Source organism: Pongo abelii, chromosome 4, assembly GCF_028885655.2.
Source record: "Pongo abelii isolate AG06213 chromosome 4, NHGRI_mPonAbe1-v2.0_pri, whole genome shotgun sequence".
Taxonomy (NCBI): Eukaryota; Metazoa; Chordata; class Mammalia; order Primates; family Hominidae; genus Pongo; species Pongo abelii.
The window spans coordinates 116,201,965-116,219,813 of record NC_071989.2 but is presented as its reverse complement, the minus strand read 5'-3'; the positions used below and the strand labels follow the sequence as shown (position 1 = coordinate 116,219,813).

At 37.4% G+C, this 17,849-nt stretch overlaps 1 protein-coding gene across 11 annotated transcripts in view; it reads left to right on the top strand.

Annotated features, from left to right (window-relative positions):
- Window positions 1-17,849, top strand: part of FBXL17 (F-box and leucine rich repeat protein 17) — a 526,088-nt gene that overhangs the window by 148,685 nt on the left and 359,554 nt on the right. For 9 of the 11 annotated variants that reach the window (XM_024247520.3, XM_054556479.2, XM_054556483.2 and 6 more), the window contains exon 5: window positions 9,556-9,663. In XM_024247520.3, the coding sequence (XP_024103288.3) occupies window positions 9,556-9,663 (108 nt within the window). Of the gene's footprint in view, window positions 1-9,555; window positions 9,664-10,403; window positions 10,490-17,849 lie in introns of all 11 variants that reach the window. The other 2 variants (XR_008525731.2, XM_054556489.2) reach the window with 1 other exon arrangement.

Below are 17,849 nucleotides of genomic sequence, written 5' to 3'. Positions count from 1 at the left end.
ATTATGCAGGCTTTTAATGGTCCTTTTGACTCTAGTACAACAGACATTCCTTATCACCAATGCTTTTCCTGGTGTAACACTAAACGTGTCTACATCCATTTCATGCAGTTATAAAAGTGTAGCTTGGCTTTTAGAATGCCAGCTTAAGGAGAAGATCGTTCTTTACCTCTGCCATGTGAATCATGTTGAATCTGAGGGTTATCTTTCTCTTTGTCTCTATCACAGCATGGACTGACTGAAAGATCAAAATGTGCTTTGCAAGCTGATCTCATTCTTCCCTAATTTTCTGATGCTTCATTCCAAATCCTGAGTCACATTTCCTCTGCATACTAATTCTTACCTATTGCCTGGTTTTCCCATAGCCTGTGAGTATGTGTGATTCTTCAAGGTGTTCCAGGCAGGAGCTTTAAAATTCCTCTATAGTGTATCGTCTTTTCAACAAATGGTGCTGGCAAAATTGGTATACATATGCAAAAGATGAACCTTTACCTTTATTTCACACCATAAACAAAGATGAACTCTGAGAACATCATAGACCTAAATGTCAGAGCTAAGAACACCATTAAGAAAATTAAAGATAAGGCACAGAGTGCAAGAAAACAATTGTGAAACAAATATCTGATAAGGGTGTTTATTCAGAATATATAAAGAACACCTGCAACTTAATAAGACAAATGACCCAATTTTAAAAATTGGTGAAAAATTAAACATACATTTGTGTGACTCACCAGTTCTACTCCTAGATATTTACTCAAGAGAAATGAAAATATATGTCCATACAATACTTGTGTGTGAATGATCACAGCAGCATTATTTGTCAAAGCCCCAAATTGGAAACAGTTCAAATATTTATCAACTGGTGAATAGATACACAAGATGTAGTATATCCATACAGTGGAATTCTACTCATTAATAAAATGAATAAACTGTTGTGTTAGTCAGGGGTCCCTCTAGGGGACACATATATATATAGTATATATATATATATATATGTGAGAGTTTATTCAGTATTAACTTACACAATCACAAGGTCCCACAATAGGCTGTCTGCAAGCTGAGGAGCAAGGAGAGCCAGTCTGAGTCTCAAAACTGAAGAACTTGGAGTCCAATGTTTGAGGGCAGGTAGCATCCAGCACGGGAGAAAGATGTATGCTGGGACGCTAGGCCCGTCTTGCCTCTTCACGTTTTTCTCACTGGCCGCTGATTAGATGGTGCCCACCAGAGTAAGGGTGGGTCTGCCTTCCCCAGCCCACTGACTCAAATGTTAATCTCCTTTGGCAACACCCTCACAGACACACCCAGGATCAATACTTTGTATCCATCAATTCAATCAAGTTGACAGTATTAATCATCACAAGTCCACCCCTTGCCAACTTGAATCCATACACATCTCCTGAGATCATACATAATCTTCAAATAAAGACAATAATAAGGTCATAATTACGCCTAAGGTAATGCAACTATCCTTTGTACAACTGGAAATGCACCAATCCCCAACCGAAATACCATTACATAAAGTTAACAATCCTTAAATGCTTGTGTGAAGTCAATAAATCTTATGTCACATGATGAAGGAAAAGGAAATAAAATGAAGATATTTTCTTAGCACAAATGTATACATTCACAAACATGTTTTTAACAAAAGAAGGAGGAAATACTCATGACAGTTACAGTCCTTGTTTCTGTCGCTGGTCACGTGGTCGCAGCTGGTACTGATGACTACCTTCTGCTATCCATTCTGTATTCCTTTGCCTTCAGCAAGCACCTCAGCAGGTCATAGTTTTTTTCCTGGTAGGGTGACTCAAACCTTCATCCCTGTGGAGTCTGGACCGTTTGTAGTCCTGCCTGGATTGGGCTGTTGTAGTTTCCCATCGACCTTAATCACAGGGCATGGTAATACTAAAAGAAGCCCTAATGGATCTCCTGTACTCCATGCATTCCTGTATCCTGTATGGATCTCCTGTGTTCCTATCTCCTTTATGGAGTAGTAGACTGGTTTCATCTTGATAGTCCTGTCAGTCACCCCAGCCAACACTGTAACTCCCTTCTTAGCCTGTTGACTTAAAGGTAGGAGGAGCTCAAGATGAGCAGGTGGCAATTTTAACTTGCTGTTTAACGGAATCATTGTTGTGTCTCCTGGTGGCAGTGTTCCCTCTGGAACTAAGACCTCTAGGCCAGCAGAATGTAATGTTGTGGGAACAGGAAGCACACATTTTGCTAGTGGATCACTACGGGTAATGGTGAGTGGTGCCACTTCCACAACTCCTGATACATAGACTAACATGGATAAACCTCAAAAACATTACATTCGTGAAAGAAGCTAGAGACAAAAGACTACTTATGACACAATTCTATTTATATGAAGTTTCTAGAAAAGGTAAAAGTATAGAGATAGGAAGCAGATCAGTAGTTGCCTGTGGGTGAGAGCTGTGATTAACTGTATATGAGCATAGAATATAGAGGGAATTTTTTGGATGGTGTGATGGAAGTGTTCAAAACTGGATTGTGATGATTATATAACTGTATAAACTTATTAAAACTTCATGAATTATATTCAAAATGGATGGATTTTATGGCATATAAGTTGTACCTCAATAAAGCTGTTTAAAAATTATGCATAGTGCTTGGATTATGGCATAGCCATTTAGTTTTTGCTTCATCTCACCCCAAGAAGATGACATAGTTCTTTATCATTTGAGCAGTATTTCTCAAACTTTAAGGTGTGTAAGAATCACCCTAGGATTTTCCTGAAATGCTGATTAAGATTTAATAGGTCTGTGCCAGGGCCTACTATTTTGCTTTTTTTTAAAAAAAATTTCTGTAAGTTATTGGGGTACAGGTGGTATTTGGTTACATTTGTAAGTTCATTAATAGTGATTTGTGAGATTTTGGTGCACCCATCACCCGAGCAGTATACACTGCACCCTGTTTGTAGTCTTTTATCCCTTGCCCCCTTCCACCCTTCCCCCAAAGTCCCCAAAGTCCATTCTATCATTCTTATGCCTTTAGATTTTGCTTTTTTTAAAAAAATTTATTTCCATAGGTTTCTGGGGAACAGGTGGTATTTAGTTATATGAGTGAGTTCTTCAGTGATGATTTGTGAGATTGTGGTGCACCCATCACCCGAGCAGTACACACTGAACCCAATATGTAGTATTTTATCCCTTACCCCCCTCCCGCCCTTTCCTCTGAGTCTCCAAAGTCCATTGTATCGTTCTTATGCCTTTGCATCCTCATAGCTTAGCTCCCACTTATGAGTGAGAACATATGATGTTTGGTTTTCCATTCCTGAGTTACTTCACTTAGAATAATAGTCTCCAGTCCCATCCAGGTTGCTGTGAATGCCATTAATTCATTCATTTTTATGGCTGAGAAATATTCTGTTGTGTATATATATCACAATGTCTTTATCCCCTCATTGACTGATAGGCATTTGGGCTGGTTTCTTATTTTTTTCAGTTGTGAATTGTGTTACCATAAACATGCTTGTACAAGTATCTTTTTCATATAATGACTTATTTTCCTCTGGGTAGATACCCAGTAGTAGGATTGCTGGATCAAATGGTAATTCTGCTTTTATTTCTTTAAGGAATCTCCACACTGTTTTCCATAGTGGTTTTACTAGTTTACATTCCTACCAGCAGTGTAGAAGTGTTCCCTTTTAACCACATCTATGCCAACATCTATTACTTTTTGATTTTTTTATTGTGGTCATTCTTGCAGGACTAAGGTGGTATCGCATTGTGGTTTTGATTTACATTTCCCTGATCATTAGTGATGTTTGAGCATTTTTTTCATGTATTCGTTGGCCATTTGAATATCTTCTTTTGAGAATTGTCTATTCATGACCTTAGCCCACTTTTTGATGGGATTGTTTGTTTTTTTCTTGTTGATTTGTTTGAGTTGCTTCTAGATTCTGGATATTAGTCCTTTGTCGGATGCATAGATTGTGAAGATTTTCTCCCACTGTTTGGGTTGTCTGTTTATTCTGCTGACTCTTCCTTTTGCTGTGCAGAAGCTCTTTAGTTTAGTTAAGCCCCACCTATTTATCTTTGTTTTTGTTGCATTTGCTTTTGGGTTCTTGGTCATGAAGTCTTTGCCTAAGCCAGTGTCTAGAAGGGTTTTTCTGATGTTATCTTCTAGAATTTTTATAGTTTCAGGTCTTAGATTTAAGTCCTTGATCCATCTTGATTTGATTTTTGTATAAGGTGAGAGATGAGGATCCGGTTTCATTCTCCTACAAGTGGCTTGCCAATTATCCCAGCACCATTTGTTGAATAGAGTGTCCTTTTCTCACTTTATGTTTTTGTTGGCTTTGTCTAAGATCAGTTGGCTGTAAGTATTTGAGTTTATTTCTGGGTTCTCTATTCTGTTCCATTGGTCTATGTGCCTATTTTTATACCAGTACCATGCTGTTTTGGTGACTGTGGCCTTACAGTATAGTTTGAACTTGTAATGTGATGCCCCCAGATTTGTTTTTGTTTTTGTTTTTGTTTTTTGCTTAGTCTTGCTTTGGCTATGCGTGCTCTTTTTTTGGTTGCGTATGAATTTTAGGATTGTTTTTTCTAGTTTTGTGAAGAATGATGGTGGTATTTTAATGGGAATTAAATGGAAGCACATCCCATGCTCATAGATGAGTAGAATTAATATTGTGAAAATGACCATACTGCTAAAAGCAATCTACAGATTTTGCATTTTTAACAAGCTCCACAGTGATGTCAGTGCTGCTGGCATGAGAACTACACTTTGAATGGAAGGCATTAGAATTTGTTTATTAGAATCTCCTGGGGAGCTTTTAAAATAAAATTGATGCAGAGCTGTACCCAACAGATTAAATTAGAAATCTTCTTTGGTGATTCTTGTGTGCAACTTGGTTAGGAGCCTTGACAAAATGGCATTCTTTCTACCATAGGGAGTCAGTAACAAACTTTCACCTATGTCTCCCTTACAGCCATCCCATAGTTTAGGTTATAACTGAAAACCCCCAAATTATGATCAGGATCTCTTGTGATAACCAGGAGAAGAAACTATAATGCTTTAAATACACTCTTTTTGAATATTCTCTTACACATTTCAACCCTTTAGTCCTGGCTAAGAATCGGAATACAGAAGAAAGGGGAACCTGGAGTGATTATGATAATAGCTAAAATCTGTTGAACAATTACAATGTGCCATGCATTGTTCAAAACATTTTACATGCATTATCTTATTTTACCCTCACATTTTACCCTGTGGGGTAGGTACTGTAATTTTCTCCATATTATAGAATGAACAAAGCGTATAGAGAGGAGAAATGACTTGTTCAAAATCACACAGCTAGTAAGTGGTCCAGTTGGGATTTGAAGCTAGACAGTGAGACTCCAGGGTCCCAGAGAAGCTAGAAGTGAGACTCCAGGGTCCCAGTACCTGCATCCTGTAGTCTATAGTCTGTTTCTTCCAGACCTTCTGCCACAAATCCCTAACTGATCTTCTATCCTTGGGGAGTGGAGCTGGATGCCACCCAAATCTTCAAGACCCTTTTATTAGTCTCCTAAAACATACCCAAGCCTACTAAGAGTATTTCTGTATCCTCATGACACACTCTTGTCTTGCTTTCCAGGGCTCTGTTGATGTTAGAGGCTCCTCTGAGCTATCTTATTCTGATTGCTTGAGCTGAAAGAGAAAGACCCAAGAAGCACATTTTTAAACCCCACTTTTTCTCTCTGAATGCTCTGGCCTCTTGGACCTGAGTTTTCTTGTGTCCTTAATCCTCATCTGAGTTCCTCTCCTCTCCTCGAAGATGGATATAGAAAAAACTTAATGTTAGACTGAAATTGAGCAGGGTGTTTAACCAACTGACCATGTGCTTAACCTCTGTTACCCCTTTTTGTTTTTAATAGTGATTGAGTTTCATTGAAGCTTGCAGCAATTTTAGTGCCTTAAAAATTCTTTGTTAACATAATGCCTTTAAAATGCTAAGTGTCAGGAAAGCCTATTTTAAATTTATCAATGGCACCCTTAGTCTTAATATGCTTAAGCATACATTACTTTTGAGGGGAGAATTAATCTTTTATCACATGTACCATAGATGCTGTTGGTTTCATTATTTCAGGAAAATGTTCTTATGATTGTTTTAGCATTAATGCTACTCACATACTTCTTTTTTCCAATATCTGTTCAGCATAGATAAGGAAGATACAAAAAGAGTCACCCATGCTAAAGCTAATGCCAAAGAGATGTAAGTTGCTATTGTTTGAAAAACTAACAAAGATGTTAAATTTGTCGATTTCATCTTGACTGTGAAGAAATTGAATCTGAAATTAAGCATATGATAAAGAATATTTGGACTTTCTTTTATAAGCTACATCTTTGGGAAACCATGAAGAAAATTTAAGCACAATTACAATAAGATAATTTTGTAAATGGAAATTTTTTGGAGGTGGGGGAGACCAAAAAGGAATTTTATTCTGCCATTCATTTAAAGCAGGGCTGCTTAGAAATACAAAACACTGTCAGTGTAACTTCTTTGAAGCACTGGGGGCCTCAAGTTTTCACATGCTTAAGAGTCACTTGGGGGCTTGTTGAAAATACAGTTCCTTGGGCCCCACTCCTTTCAGCTCTGAGTTTTTAATATAATAAAACTTGAGATTGTAATACTCAAGGTATTAGTCATGGTTCTCCACAGAAAAAGAACCATTAGGAGATTGTCTGTATGTCTGTCTGTATATCTTTCTAGAGATTGTTGTAAGGAATTGGCTTACATGATTATGGAGACTGAGAAGTTCCAAGATCTCCATTTGGCAATCTAGAGTCCCAGGAGAGCCAGGGGTATAGTCTCAGTCCAAGTCTGAAGGCCTGAGAAGTACAAAAACTAGTGGTGTAAATTCTAGTCCAAGTTTAAAGACCTGAGAACTGGGAGAGCCAATGGTGAAAGTTCCAGTGCAAGTCTGAATCAAAGGCAGGAGAAGACTGATCTCCTACTTGGAAGATAGTCAGGCAGAGAGAGCACCAATTCTCCCTTACACTGACTTTTTGTTCTATTCAGGCCTTTGACAGACTAGATGAAGTTTCTCTCCATTGAAGAAGGCAACCTGCTTCACTCAGTCTACTGATTGAGCTGTTAATATCATTCAGAAACTTTCTCACAGGAATACCCAGAATAATGTTTAACCAAATATTTGGGCACCCCATGTCATAGTCAAGTTGATATAGAAAATTAACTATGGTACAGATCAAAGTTGAGTCACTGGTGTAAAAATGTGCCTCTTCCCACTTCTTTAAAAAAAGACTTCATAAGACACACGAACTATATCAGAAAATAAAGCCACTAGTACAATGATATTTTAAAAAATCATATATTAAAATGATACAAATATATCCCTTGTCTAAAAATAAAATAAAGTAGAAGTAAAAGGTATGATGGAGTACATGGAAAGAAGGAAAAAAATTCATTTATTTATTTCAATATTTTCTACTAAGTGCCAGAGATTATTCTAGGTGCCGATGGGGAACTAAGTGGTTTTCTGGGTCATAGGACTTTTCAGTGCTAAGACTGAAACTGTCCGAGGCAAATCAGAATGGTTGGTTATTCTAGGGGAGAGGGAGGGAAGAGTTATTTTGAGAGGGGAAGACTGACAAACTAATATGTGAGTAAGTGTGTAATGTGATCAGTAGTGATAAATGTTATGAAGAAAATCAAAGTGTGGTGAGATACGGAGAGGGACTAGGAGAGTTATTAAGGAGCCATGCAATTAGTTTTGATTACCTAAGGAATGAAGTAAGACAGAAAAAAGAAATGAGCTGAGGACTGAGATGAGGTAGACTCAACCAAGTGACCAAGAGCCAACAGTAAGGAAGGAGGAAAGCCATGATAGTTGATACAAGAAGGAAATGAATTACTTGTTTCCGGAAGAATCATCAGTTGTGTCAGATGCTGCTGAAATGCTGGGATAATTGAGATTGACCATTTAATTGATAGGATGGTGACAATGAATGAGAGGGACAAAAACTTGATTACTATGAGATCAAGAGAGAGTGGAAAATGTGTGTATTAGCTTGCTAGGGCTGTTAGAACAAAGTACCACAAACTGAGTGGCTTAAACAATAGAAATTTATGGTGTCACAGTTCTAGAGCCTGGAAGTCCAAGATCAAAGTGTTGGCAGGGCCATGTTTCTTCTAAAGTGCTAGGAAAGGATCTGTTCCAGGCCTCTCGCCTAACTTCTGGCACTCTTTTTGGCAATCTGGTGTGCCTTGGCTTGTGCAGCATAACTCCAGTCTTCACATGGCATTCTCCCTGTGTGTGCGTCTCTGCTCCACCAGTTATGTTGAATTGGGAGCCCACTCCACTCCAGTACAACTTCATCCTAAATTAACTATTTACTTCACTATTGGAAATAGCTGCCCCATTTCCAAATAAGATCACATTCTGAGGTAGTGAGGGTTAAGATTTCAAAATATGAATCTTAAGGAGACATAATTCAACCCGTAAAAATGTAGTATATCCATACAATGGAATATTTTTCAGCCTTGAAAAGTAAGGAAATTCCAACACATATTACAACATGGATGGACCTTGAAAACATTATGCTAAGTGAAAGAAGCCAGTCATAAATGGTCACAAATTGTGTAGTTCTTTTTATATAAAGTGTTCAGAATAGGAAAATCCAGATTGCCAGGCTTGGAGGTAGTGGGAAATAGGGGAATGACCGTTAATGGGCATGGGGTCTTTGGGGGGTGGTGAACATGTTCTGGAATTAGATATCGGTAATGGTGCATAACCTTGCGAATATACTGAACTATACTCTTTGAAAGGGTGAATTTTATGGTATGTGAATTAAATGTCAATAAAAAAATATATATTGGTTGGGTGTGATTGCTTACCCCTGTAATCCCAGCACTTTGGGAGGCCAAGGAGGCTGGATCACTTAAGGTCAGCAGTTTGAGACCAGCCTGGCCAACATGGTGAAACCCCGTCTCCACTAAAAATATAAAACAAAACAAAACAACAACAACAAAAAACCCCAAAAAAACTAGCTGGGCCTGGTGATATATGCCTGTAGTCCCAGCTACTTGGGAGGCTGAGGCAGGAGAATCAGTTGAACCTGGGAGGCGGAGGTTGCAGTGAGTTGAGATTGTGCCACTGCACTCCATCCTGGGCAACACAGTGAGTCTCTGTCAAAACAAAATGAAACAAAAAACCCCAAAACAAACCAACCATATGTGTGTGTGTGTGTGTGTGTGTGTGTGTGTGTGTATGTGTGTGTATATATATACATATACATATACGTATATATATACACACAGAGGGAGGGGAGAAGGTAAAGAATTGGAGGTAGCCAGTGTCAACATCTCTGAAGAAGTATAAAAACATGGGATGATAAGAAGTGGATGTAGGGTCAAGAGACGACTTTTAAAAATACAGGAATATTATAGCATGTTTGTATGCTGATTCAAATGATCTAACAGGGCAGGAAATAGTAATGATGCAAGGTGGGGCTGAGAGGATTTTCAGGAGCCAAATCCTTGAGTTCACTGGACTATTACCTTGAATAACTTCATCCATGTCTTTTCCCTAGGTGACAGATCAGTCAGTGAAAGCATTTGCTGAACACTGTCCTGAGCTTCAATATGTAGGCTTCATGGGTTGTTCAGTCACTTCTAAAGGAGTCATTCACCTAACTAAGGTAGGTACTATGGATGCTTTTCCTTGGTATTTTTGAGTATCATACAGGTGATGAGCCCTAAATTGTTTAATTTACTTGAATAAGGGACAGTCAGACCATTATAGAAGTCTACTAGTGTTTGATAAAAGTTAAAATGAGTTGAAGAAAGCAATACCAAACTTATCCTTTCTGAAATGGAATACTCATTTAAACAAGAAGCTTTTTGCTTTTTCATTGCTAATGGCTATGAAATATATATCAAAGAAATATATATGAAAAGAATCATTTAAATGTTAATGTATTGTGCTTAGAAGATATTTTGATTGAATTTTAAGTGCTCATATATCACTAGATCCTATGAGTATTTGGCTTTAAAAAGTGAATATGGTCAGTGCATATTATCAAGCTGAATATGTAAGGTGAAAAGAGAGGTGAATTTATGACAAAAATTTACATTGTGGCTCAGAGAGTTCAATAATATAACAATTATATGAAATTTCATATTTTTAGAAATGATCAAACTGCCAGTTCTTTAGTAATCTCTCACTCATGTGTCATCTCTACTGCGATGTGTCATCTCCACTGCTTTCCAGAGCTTTAAAATAATTAAAAGCCAATTCTTACATTTGTGTAATGGAAAAACTGGCTACTATAAAATTTACCTATGTGTTATCTGAAATTTGTTACTGTATAAATTTCAATTCTATCCTATAGTACTTAGGAAAATGAATGTGATTCTTGCCTTTTCCGACTTATTATAGCTGAGCAACCTTTTCCTTCAACCTTCCTTCATTTCACAACTATTAGAAAGTTGCTGTATTGGCAACACAATGATGAAAAAAACCAGGTAAGATCCCAGGTCTCTTTCGGTTTGATGTCTTCAGATCTCTTTGAGCTTACAGTTTAGTGGGAAATAATGTCTTTCTTTACTCCCTAGGAAAAGAGCAAATGTTTATGAGTTACCTAGGACTATGGTAGGATCACACAGTGAATAGGACCCTGGGCGCCATTATAACCTCAGATTGGATTATTGGGTCTATCACTTAGCTAAGTGGGAAAATTATCTTTTAGGGTATTAAATAAGGTAATATATATAAGGTACTTGATTCAGAATAGAGACCACAGTAAATGTTAAGTAAATGTTAGCTATTAATATTAAAACAGAAGCGGGCCAGGCACAAAGGATCACCCCTGTAATCCCAGCACTTTGGGAGGTCGAGGCAGGTGGATCACTTGAGGCCAGGAGTCTGAGATCAGCCTGGCCAATGTGGTGAAACTCCATCTCTACTAAAAGACAAAAATTAGCTGGGCGTGGTGGTGTGGTGGCTGTAATCCCAGCTACTTGGGAGGCTGAGATGGGAGAATTGCTTAAACCTGGGAGGCGGAGGTTGCAGTGAGCCGAGATTGCGCCACTGCACTCCAGCCTGGGCGACAGATGAGACTCCGTCTCAAAAAAAAAAAAAAAAAAAAAATGCCATAGTATCTAAATTGCTAGAAAATTAGTACAAAGTTTGATTTTAAGAAATCAAATCACTATTCTAGTCTAGTGTATCTGAAAGAGAGCCTGTGGTTGTACTATGTCTTAAAGGACTGATTAGCCTTAATTTTATTGTGAGGATCAGTGCCTAAAGCTAGAGGAGAGGATAGGCCTGTTATTCTCAATTATTGCTCTATCAGAACATCTTAGTGTAACCAAGACCATATGTAACCATAATTTTTAATTCATTTCCTATAACCTTGGCCTGAACATCTTGGTAGATGAATGTTTTTCTAGTCACATCTAATGCTGTTTATGGTGTAGAGTAAAAATGCCTTTGGTTGAACAGATTGTGCACAACAAGTGTTGTGATGGCCATATGTGGGCTTTTTATGATTACTTGAAATTGTACTCATTAAAGACAAAACAAGACTTATTAGATCGGTAAGTGCTTCCCTGAGCATTTTGAGATGGCCAAAAATTATGGTACACTGGTACTTAAAAGATCACAATTATTCTCTGTGATAAAACACAGCTACAGCAAATGTCTGCATTGGAAAGCTCAATTTGCTGAAATGGTTCTTCTGAAGATTTTAGGCAAGGATTGCTGGTTTGGTCTGTCAACAACCAGAATCCATTGGACTCATATTACAGTTAGTCCACAAAGTTTTGAGGAACATCTTTTTTCTTCAACAGAGCCTTTTCTTTGATGAGAAAACTGGTGTGTACAACTAAGCATTGAATGTTGCTTAGTTTTCTGGATTCAAGTAAAGGCAAAAGAGGACATTTTATACATGCATCGGTTCTGCAAAGCTATTTTAATTGGTTTATCTCTTGAAAACCAAGGGTAGACTCAGTTTTTAATAAAATTAATGCTTTTTATTTTATGATATTTGCATTCTGGCAGTGTTTTCATACTGGTTACTAAGACATTCACAAACATGTTTGTAATCATATAAACACCCCTTAAAAAGTTGTGTTTTCCTTATCATCATAGTACATAATAAATAATCAAGAAGATGTGAGATATAGAGTGTTGAGAGTTATCAGCCTAAATATGTTTTTACATGATTTAGAAAATCTTTTTAACACATGATGTCACTAAATCCCTGGCTTTCTAAGTTTGCTAAGAGAGGCAAGGAGCATAAAATCTCTGTACCTTAGTTTCCTGTCTTGAAATTATGTGCCTGTATTAGATGATCTGTCTTCAGATCTGCAATTTCTTGCACCCTGAAGAATCTATGAATTTAGGAATTATTGGCCTAGAAGGGACTGTTAGGGGCTCTCAAGGAAACTAAGAAATATCAAGTCTAATTTAGTAGATTAGAAGGGAAAATTGGGGATTTGGGACATCTTGATTTTTAAATCAAGGGCAAGAAAACAGAGGATTGGGAATAGATGGAAGGACATTGATATCCTCTTGTGGTCCCTTTGATTTAATTTTATTTTGATTTTCTCAGGCTTGACTGGATTCCCGTTTACTTTGTAATATTTACTGATGACATGCCATTATTACTTAGATTCTGCTAATATCAAGCAATATTGGGATAAGAAGCCTTTCTAAGCTGCTATGACTGTGTAAATGAGAGTCCAGAATAACCAGACTGAATGCACACAGGTTGATAAGATAAAGTCAGATTTATGGGACTGTTTGGAAACTTAGAGGTCTATATTTAGGAAGCAAAGATAAGAATTTTTGAGGTCTAGATTTAACAGTTAAGAGTATTAGTTACTTGTATGTGGCAGAATTGGGTCTACTCTAACACAAGTGTGTTCTTTTCATTGTAGTGTACCTGTTATATAAATATAAAATCTGTATATCTTGCTCTCTCTCCCATTTTTAAAAACAAGTTCAGCAAATGCAAATATATAGTTACCTTCAGTGTTTACACTGTGGGACCTGCATGCCATTTGCCACTGAAGAGACTAGAAGGAACATGTCGAAGGACCCAAAAGCCAACGTGAAATGGCTCCTACTGACTTAGGCTGGGATATTTTGAGCATTGAAAAGGAAGATTCTGCAATGAATTAAAAGAAATAAAATATATAAAAATGGGTTTATAATGATATAAGCAAAACGAAACTGGACTTCTTCCAGCTTAGGTGATGTAACAGGGGCCAAATTTACTCTTTTCTGAAACAACTTTAAAAAAACAAAATATAGGAAACAATGGTTTTTAAGACACTGGATATCAGGCAACCAAGGATAATGATCCCTATGATATGGGAAACAGGCAGGAGGAGCTCTGTGATTGTCTCAGTGTAGTGCATTGAAAGAGTTTCCAGACTGCAGCACGGCGGGGGCGGGGTGGGGGTGGGGACGTGGCGAGTAACTCAGGTAACACACAGCAGACTGTCTGAGTTGACAAAACAGAACAGAAAGGCCAGGGAGACCAAAACAGTCAGATTTCAGAGGACTGAATGCTGGAGTGGAGAGAACTGCATAGAAGAATCCCAGGGATTTGTGGATGACCCTCCTTATGCATTCAATCCTAAATAACCCATGAGTAAAGATAAAATCAAAAGAGAAATTAGAAAGCATTTTGAAATGAATGAAAATGAAAACACAGTGTATCAGATATAGTGTGATGCTACTGAAGTACTACTTAGATAAAAATAATGAAACAAATACCAATATGAGAAAAAAGAAAGATTTCAAATCATGACTTCAACTTCCATTTTATGAAATTTGAGAAAGAAGAGCAAATTAAATCCAAAGTAAGCAAAAAAAAAAAAAAAAAAAAAAGGAAATAGTAAAGATCAAAGAGGAAATCAATGAAATGGAAAGCAAAAAGAAGAGAGGAAATTAATGAAACCAAAAGCTAGTGATTTGATAAGATAGATAAAATTGATAAATCTCTAGTCACACTGATCAAAAAAAAAAGTTGCCAATGTTATAGCTCAGAGGGTTGAGAAAACTACAGATACTACAGGCATTAAAAGGATAACAAGGGTATATTATGAACATCTTTTTTTTTTTAATTTTAATTTTTGAGATAGAGTTTCAATCTTGTTGCCCAGGCTGGAGTGTAATGGGATCTTGGCTCACTGCAACCTCCACCTCTCGGGTTCAAGCAATTCTCCTGCCTCAGCCTCCCAAATATCTGGGACTACAGGCACCCGCCACCACACCTGGCTAATTTTTTGTATTTTTAATAGAGACGGGGTTTCACCATGTTAGCCAGGCTGGTTTCGAACTCCTGACCTCAGGTGATCCACCCATGTCAGCCTCTCAAAGTGCTGAGATTACAAGCGTGAGCCACCACATCCAGCCAGTGAACATCTTTAGGCCTATCAATTCAACAATTCAGATGAAATGGAAAATTTATTTGAAAAACACTAACTACCAAAGCTCATTTAAGAAGAAATAGATAACTTGAATACCCCTGTATTTCTTAAAGAAATTGCATCTGTAGTTAAAAATTTTCCACCAATACTCCCATCCCAGATGACTTCACTGTTGAATTTTGCCAAATATTTAAGAAAGAAATAATACCAATTCAACACAAGTCTTCTAGAAAAGAGACTATTATTACCCACATTAAAAAAACTTGATAAAGACACTCTAAGTGAAGAAAATTGAGCATCACTATCTTTCATGAATATAGATTCAAAAATTGTAAACAAAAGTTTGGAAAATCATGTCTAACAGTATTTTAAAAGGATAGTTATGTCATGACCTAATGAGAGTTTATCCCAGAAAAGCAAAGTTGATTAGGCACTCAAAATAAATCAAAGCTAGGAAATCAATACACAAAAATCCATTGTATCTGTATAGCAGAGGAAACAAGAGTGAAAAGACAACCTATGGAATGGAAGAAAGTATTTCCGAACCATATATCTGATAAGGAGTTGCTATCCAAAATATATAAGGAACTCGACTCAATAGTAAGAAAACAAATAACCTGATTGAAAACTGGGCAAAGTACCCAAATAGACATTTTTCAAAAAGAGACATACATGTGGCCAGCAAGTATATGAAAAAAAAATGCTCAGTGTCACTCATCATCAGAGAAATGCAAATTAAAACCACAATGAGATATCACCTTACACTTGTCAGAATGGCTATTATTAAAAAGGGGAAAGATAACAAGTTTTGGTGAGGATGCAGGAAAAGGGGAGCTCTTGAACATTGTTGGTAGAAATGTAAATTAGTATAGCCATTGTAGAACACAGTATGGAAGTGACTCAAAAAAATTAAAAATAGAACTGCCATATGAGCCAGCAATAGTACTGCTGGGTATATATCCAAAGGATATAAAATCATTATGTTGAAGAGATGTCTGCACTCTTACTTTCATTGCAGCACTATTCACAGTAGCCAAAGTTGATATGGAATGTACATTAAAGGATAAATGGATAAAGAAAATGTAGGCCAGGCGTGGTGGCTCACGCCTGTAATCTCAGCACTTTGGGAGGCCGAGGCGAGCGGATCACGAGGTCAGGAGAGTGAGACCATCCTGGCTAACATGGTGAAACCCTGTCTCTACTAAAAAAATACAAAAAAATTAGATGGGCGTGGTAGCAGGCGTCTATAGTCCCAGCTGCTCGGGAGGCTGAGGCAGGAGAATGCTGTGAACCCAGGAGGTGGAGCTTGCAGTGGCCACTGCACTCCAGCCTAGGCGACAGAGTGAGACTCTGTCTCAAAAAAAAAAAAAAAAGAAAAGAAAAAGAAAATATGGTATATACACACAATCGAATACTATTCAGCCTTAAAAAGAAGGAAATTTCTGTCGTTTGCAACAACATGGATGAACCTGGAGGGAGATTATGTTAAGTAAAATAAGCCAGGCACAGAAAGACAAATACTGCATGATCTTCTTACATGTGGAATCTAACAAAGTCAGACTCATAGAATCAGATTAGAATGGTGGTTACCAGATGCTGAAGGGAGGGAAGGGATTGAGGAGGTGCTGGTTGAAGAGTACAAAATTTCAGTTAGGCAGGAAGAGTAAGCTCAAGAGATCTATAGTACATCATAGACTATAGACTATAGACTGTAGTACATATGATACATAGTACATATAGTACATATTTACTATAGTAAGTAACTATATTGTATACTTGAAAATTGCTGAGAGAATAAATTTTAAGTGGTCGACCACAAATAATATAATATTGAAACAATGTTGAAATGGAAAGCAAAAAGAAGAGAGGAAATTAATGAAACCAAAAACTAGCGATTTGATAAGATAGATAAAATTGATAAATCTCTAGTCACACTGATCAAAAAAAAAAAGTTACCAGTGTTACAGCTCAGAGGGTTGACAAAACTACAGATACTACAGGTATTAAAAGGATGACAAGAGTATATATGTTTCAATATAATATCGAAACAAACTTTTGTTGTCTGAGATAATGCTGGGAGTTCTTGTCCTACCTCCAAGACTATTAAGGAGCATGGACACAAAGGTGAGGTTAGAGCGAAAGTTTAATAAGCAAAAGAAGAAAGCTCTGTGCCAGCAGAGAGGGGGTCCGGAATGGGAGTATCCACTATAGGGCTGGGGTCCAGGGTTTTTATGGACTGGGAAGGGGAAGGAATGTGCTTAGTCTGTGGGCTGTCTTGGCGAATGCGTGACTCAGCTTGGCCTGAGACCAATCAGGGGCTGAGGTGATGATTTATAGAGGCCAGACTTACAGTCCAAATAAAGGGAAGTAGGGTGCCCACTGGAACCCACCAGAGCCCACTGTGCCCATGCCCACAAAAGGAGAAGAAACTTTTCCTGGGATCCCACTGACTATACAAAGGACAAAGGCATTTCTGTGCCTGGCCTTGTTCCCTTATCTGAGTTAGCTGGAGGTTTGTGCAAGTTTTTATCCAAATGAGCTGGAGGTTTTTCTACCTGTGCAGCCATGGGCATGTCTCTAGGTACAACACCCCGTGCTAGTTCCCTTATTGGTACCTGCCGCTTGAATTTTTTCTCTGGCTGCTTTTTATGTTATGTGGGGATGAGGCACTGACCCATAGGCAGGGGCCTCTCTGGGACCCTTCCCTTGTTATCTACCTAAGGCAAGCTAACTAACTCCTTTCAGTATATGAGGTAAGGCATATATTAATTATCTTGATCTGGCCACTCCACAATGTATACTTATATCAAAACATCATGCTGTACACCATAAATACATACAAATTTTGTCAGTTAAAAAAATTAAAAAGACTTTGAAAAGAAGCATTAAAAAGTTATATTTTTATATGCTGGCAATGAATAATCTGCAAATGAAATAAATAAAAACCTTTCATTTATACTATTATCAAAAATAATAAAACATTTATAAATACATTTAACCAAGGATATCAAGACTTGTACACTGAAACCCACAAAACATTACCGAAAGGAATTAAAGAAGACCTACATAATGAAAAGGCATCCACTATTCATCTTAAAATGCTTAATATTGTTAAGTTGGCAGTATTACCCAAAGCACTTTATAGAGTCAATGGAATCTCTATAAAAATCTCAGCAGCTTTTTTAAATGGAAAATCTGATATTGAAATTATTATTGAATTGCAGGACAACTCAAGAGCCATAACTATCTCAAAAAAGAAAAACAGTGTTGGAGGACTCATATGTCCCAATTTTAAAACCTACTACAGAGCTATAAGAACCAAAACAGTATGGTACTGATGTAAGGATAGACACGTAGGTCAATGGAAAAGGATTGAGAGTCCAGAAATAAACTCACACATCTATGTCCTATTAATATTTGAAAGGGTGCTAAAACCATTCAA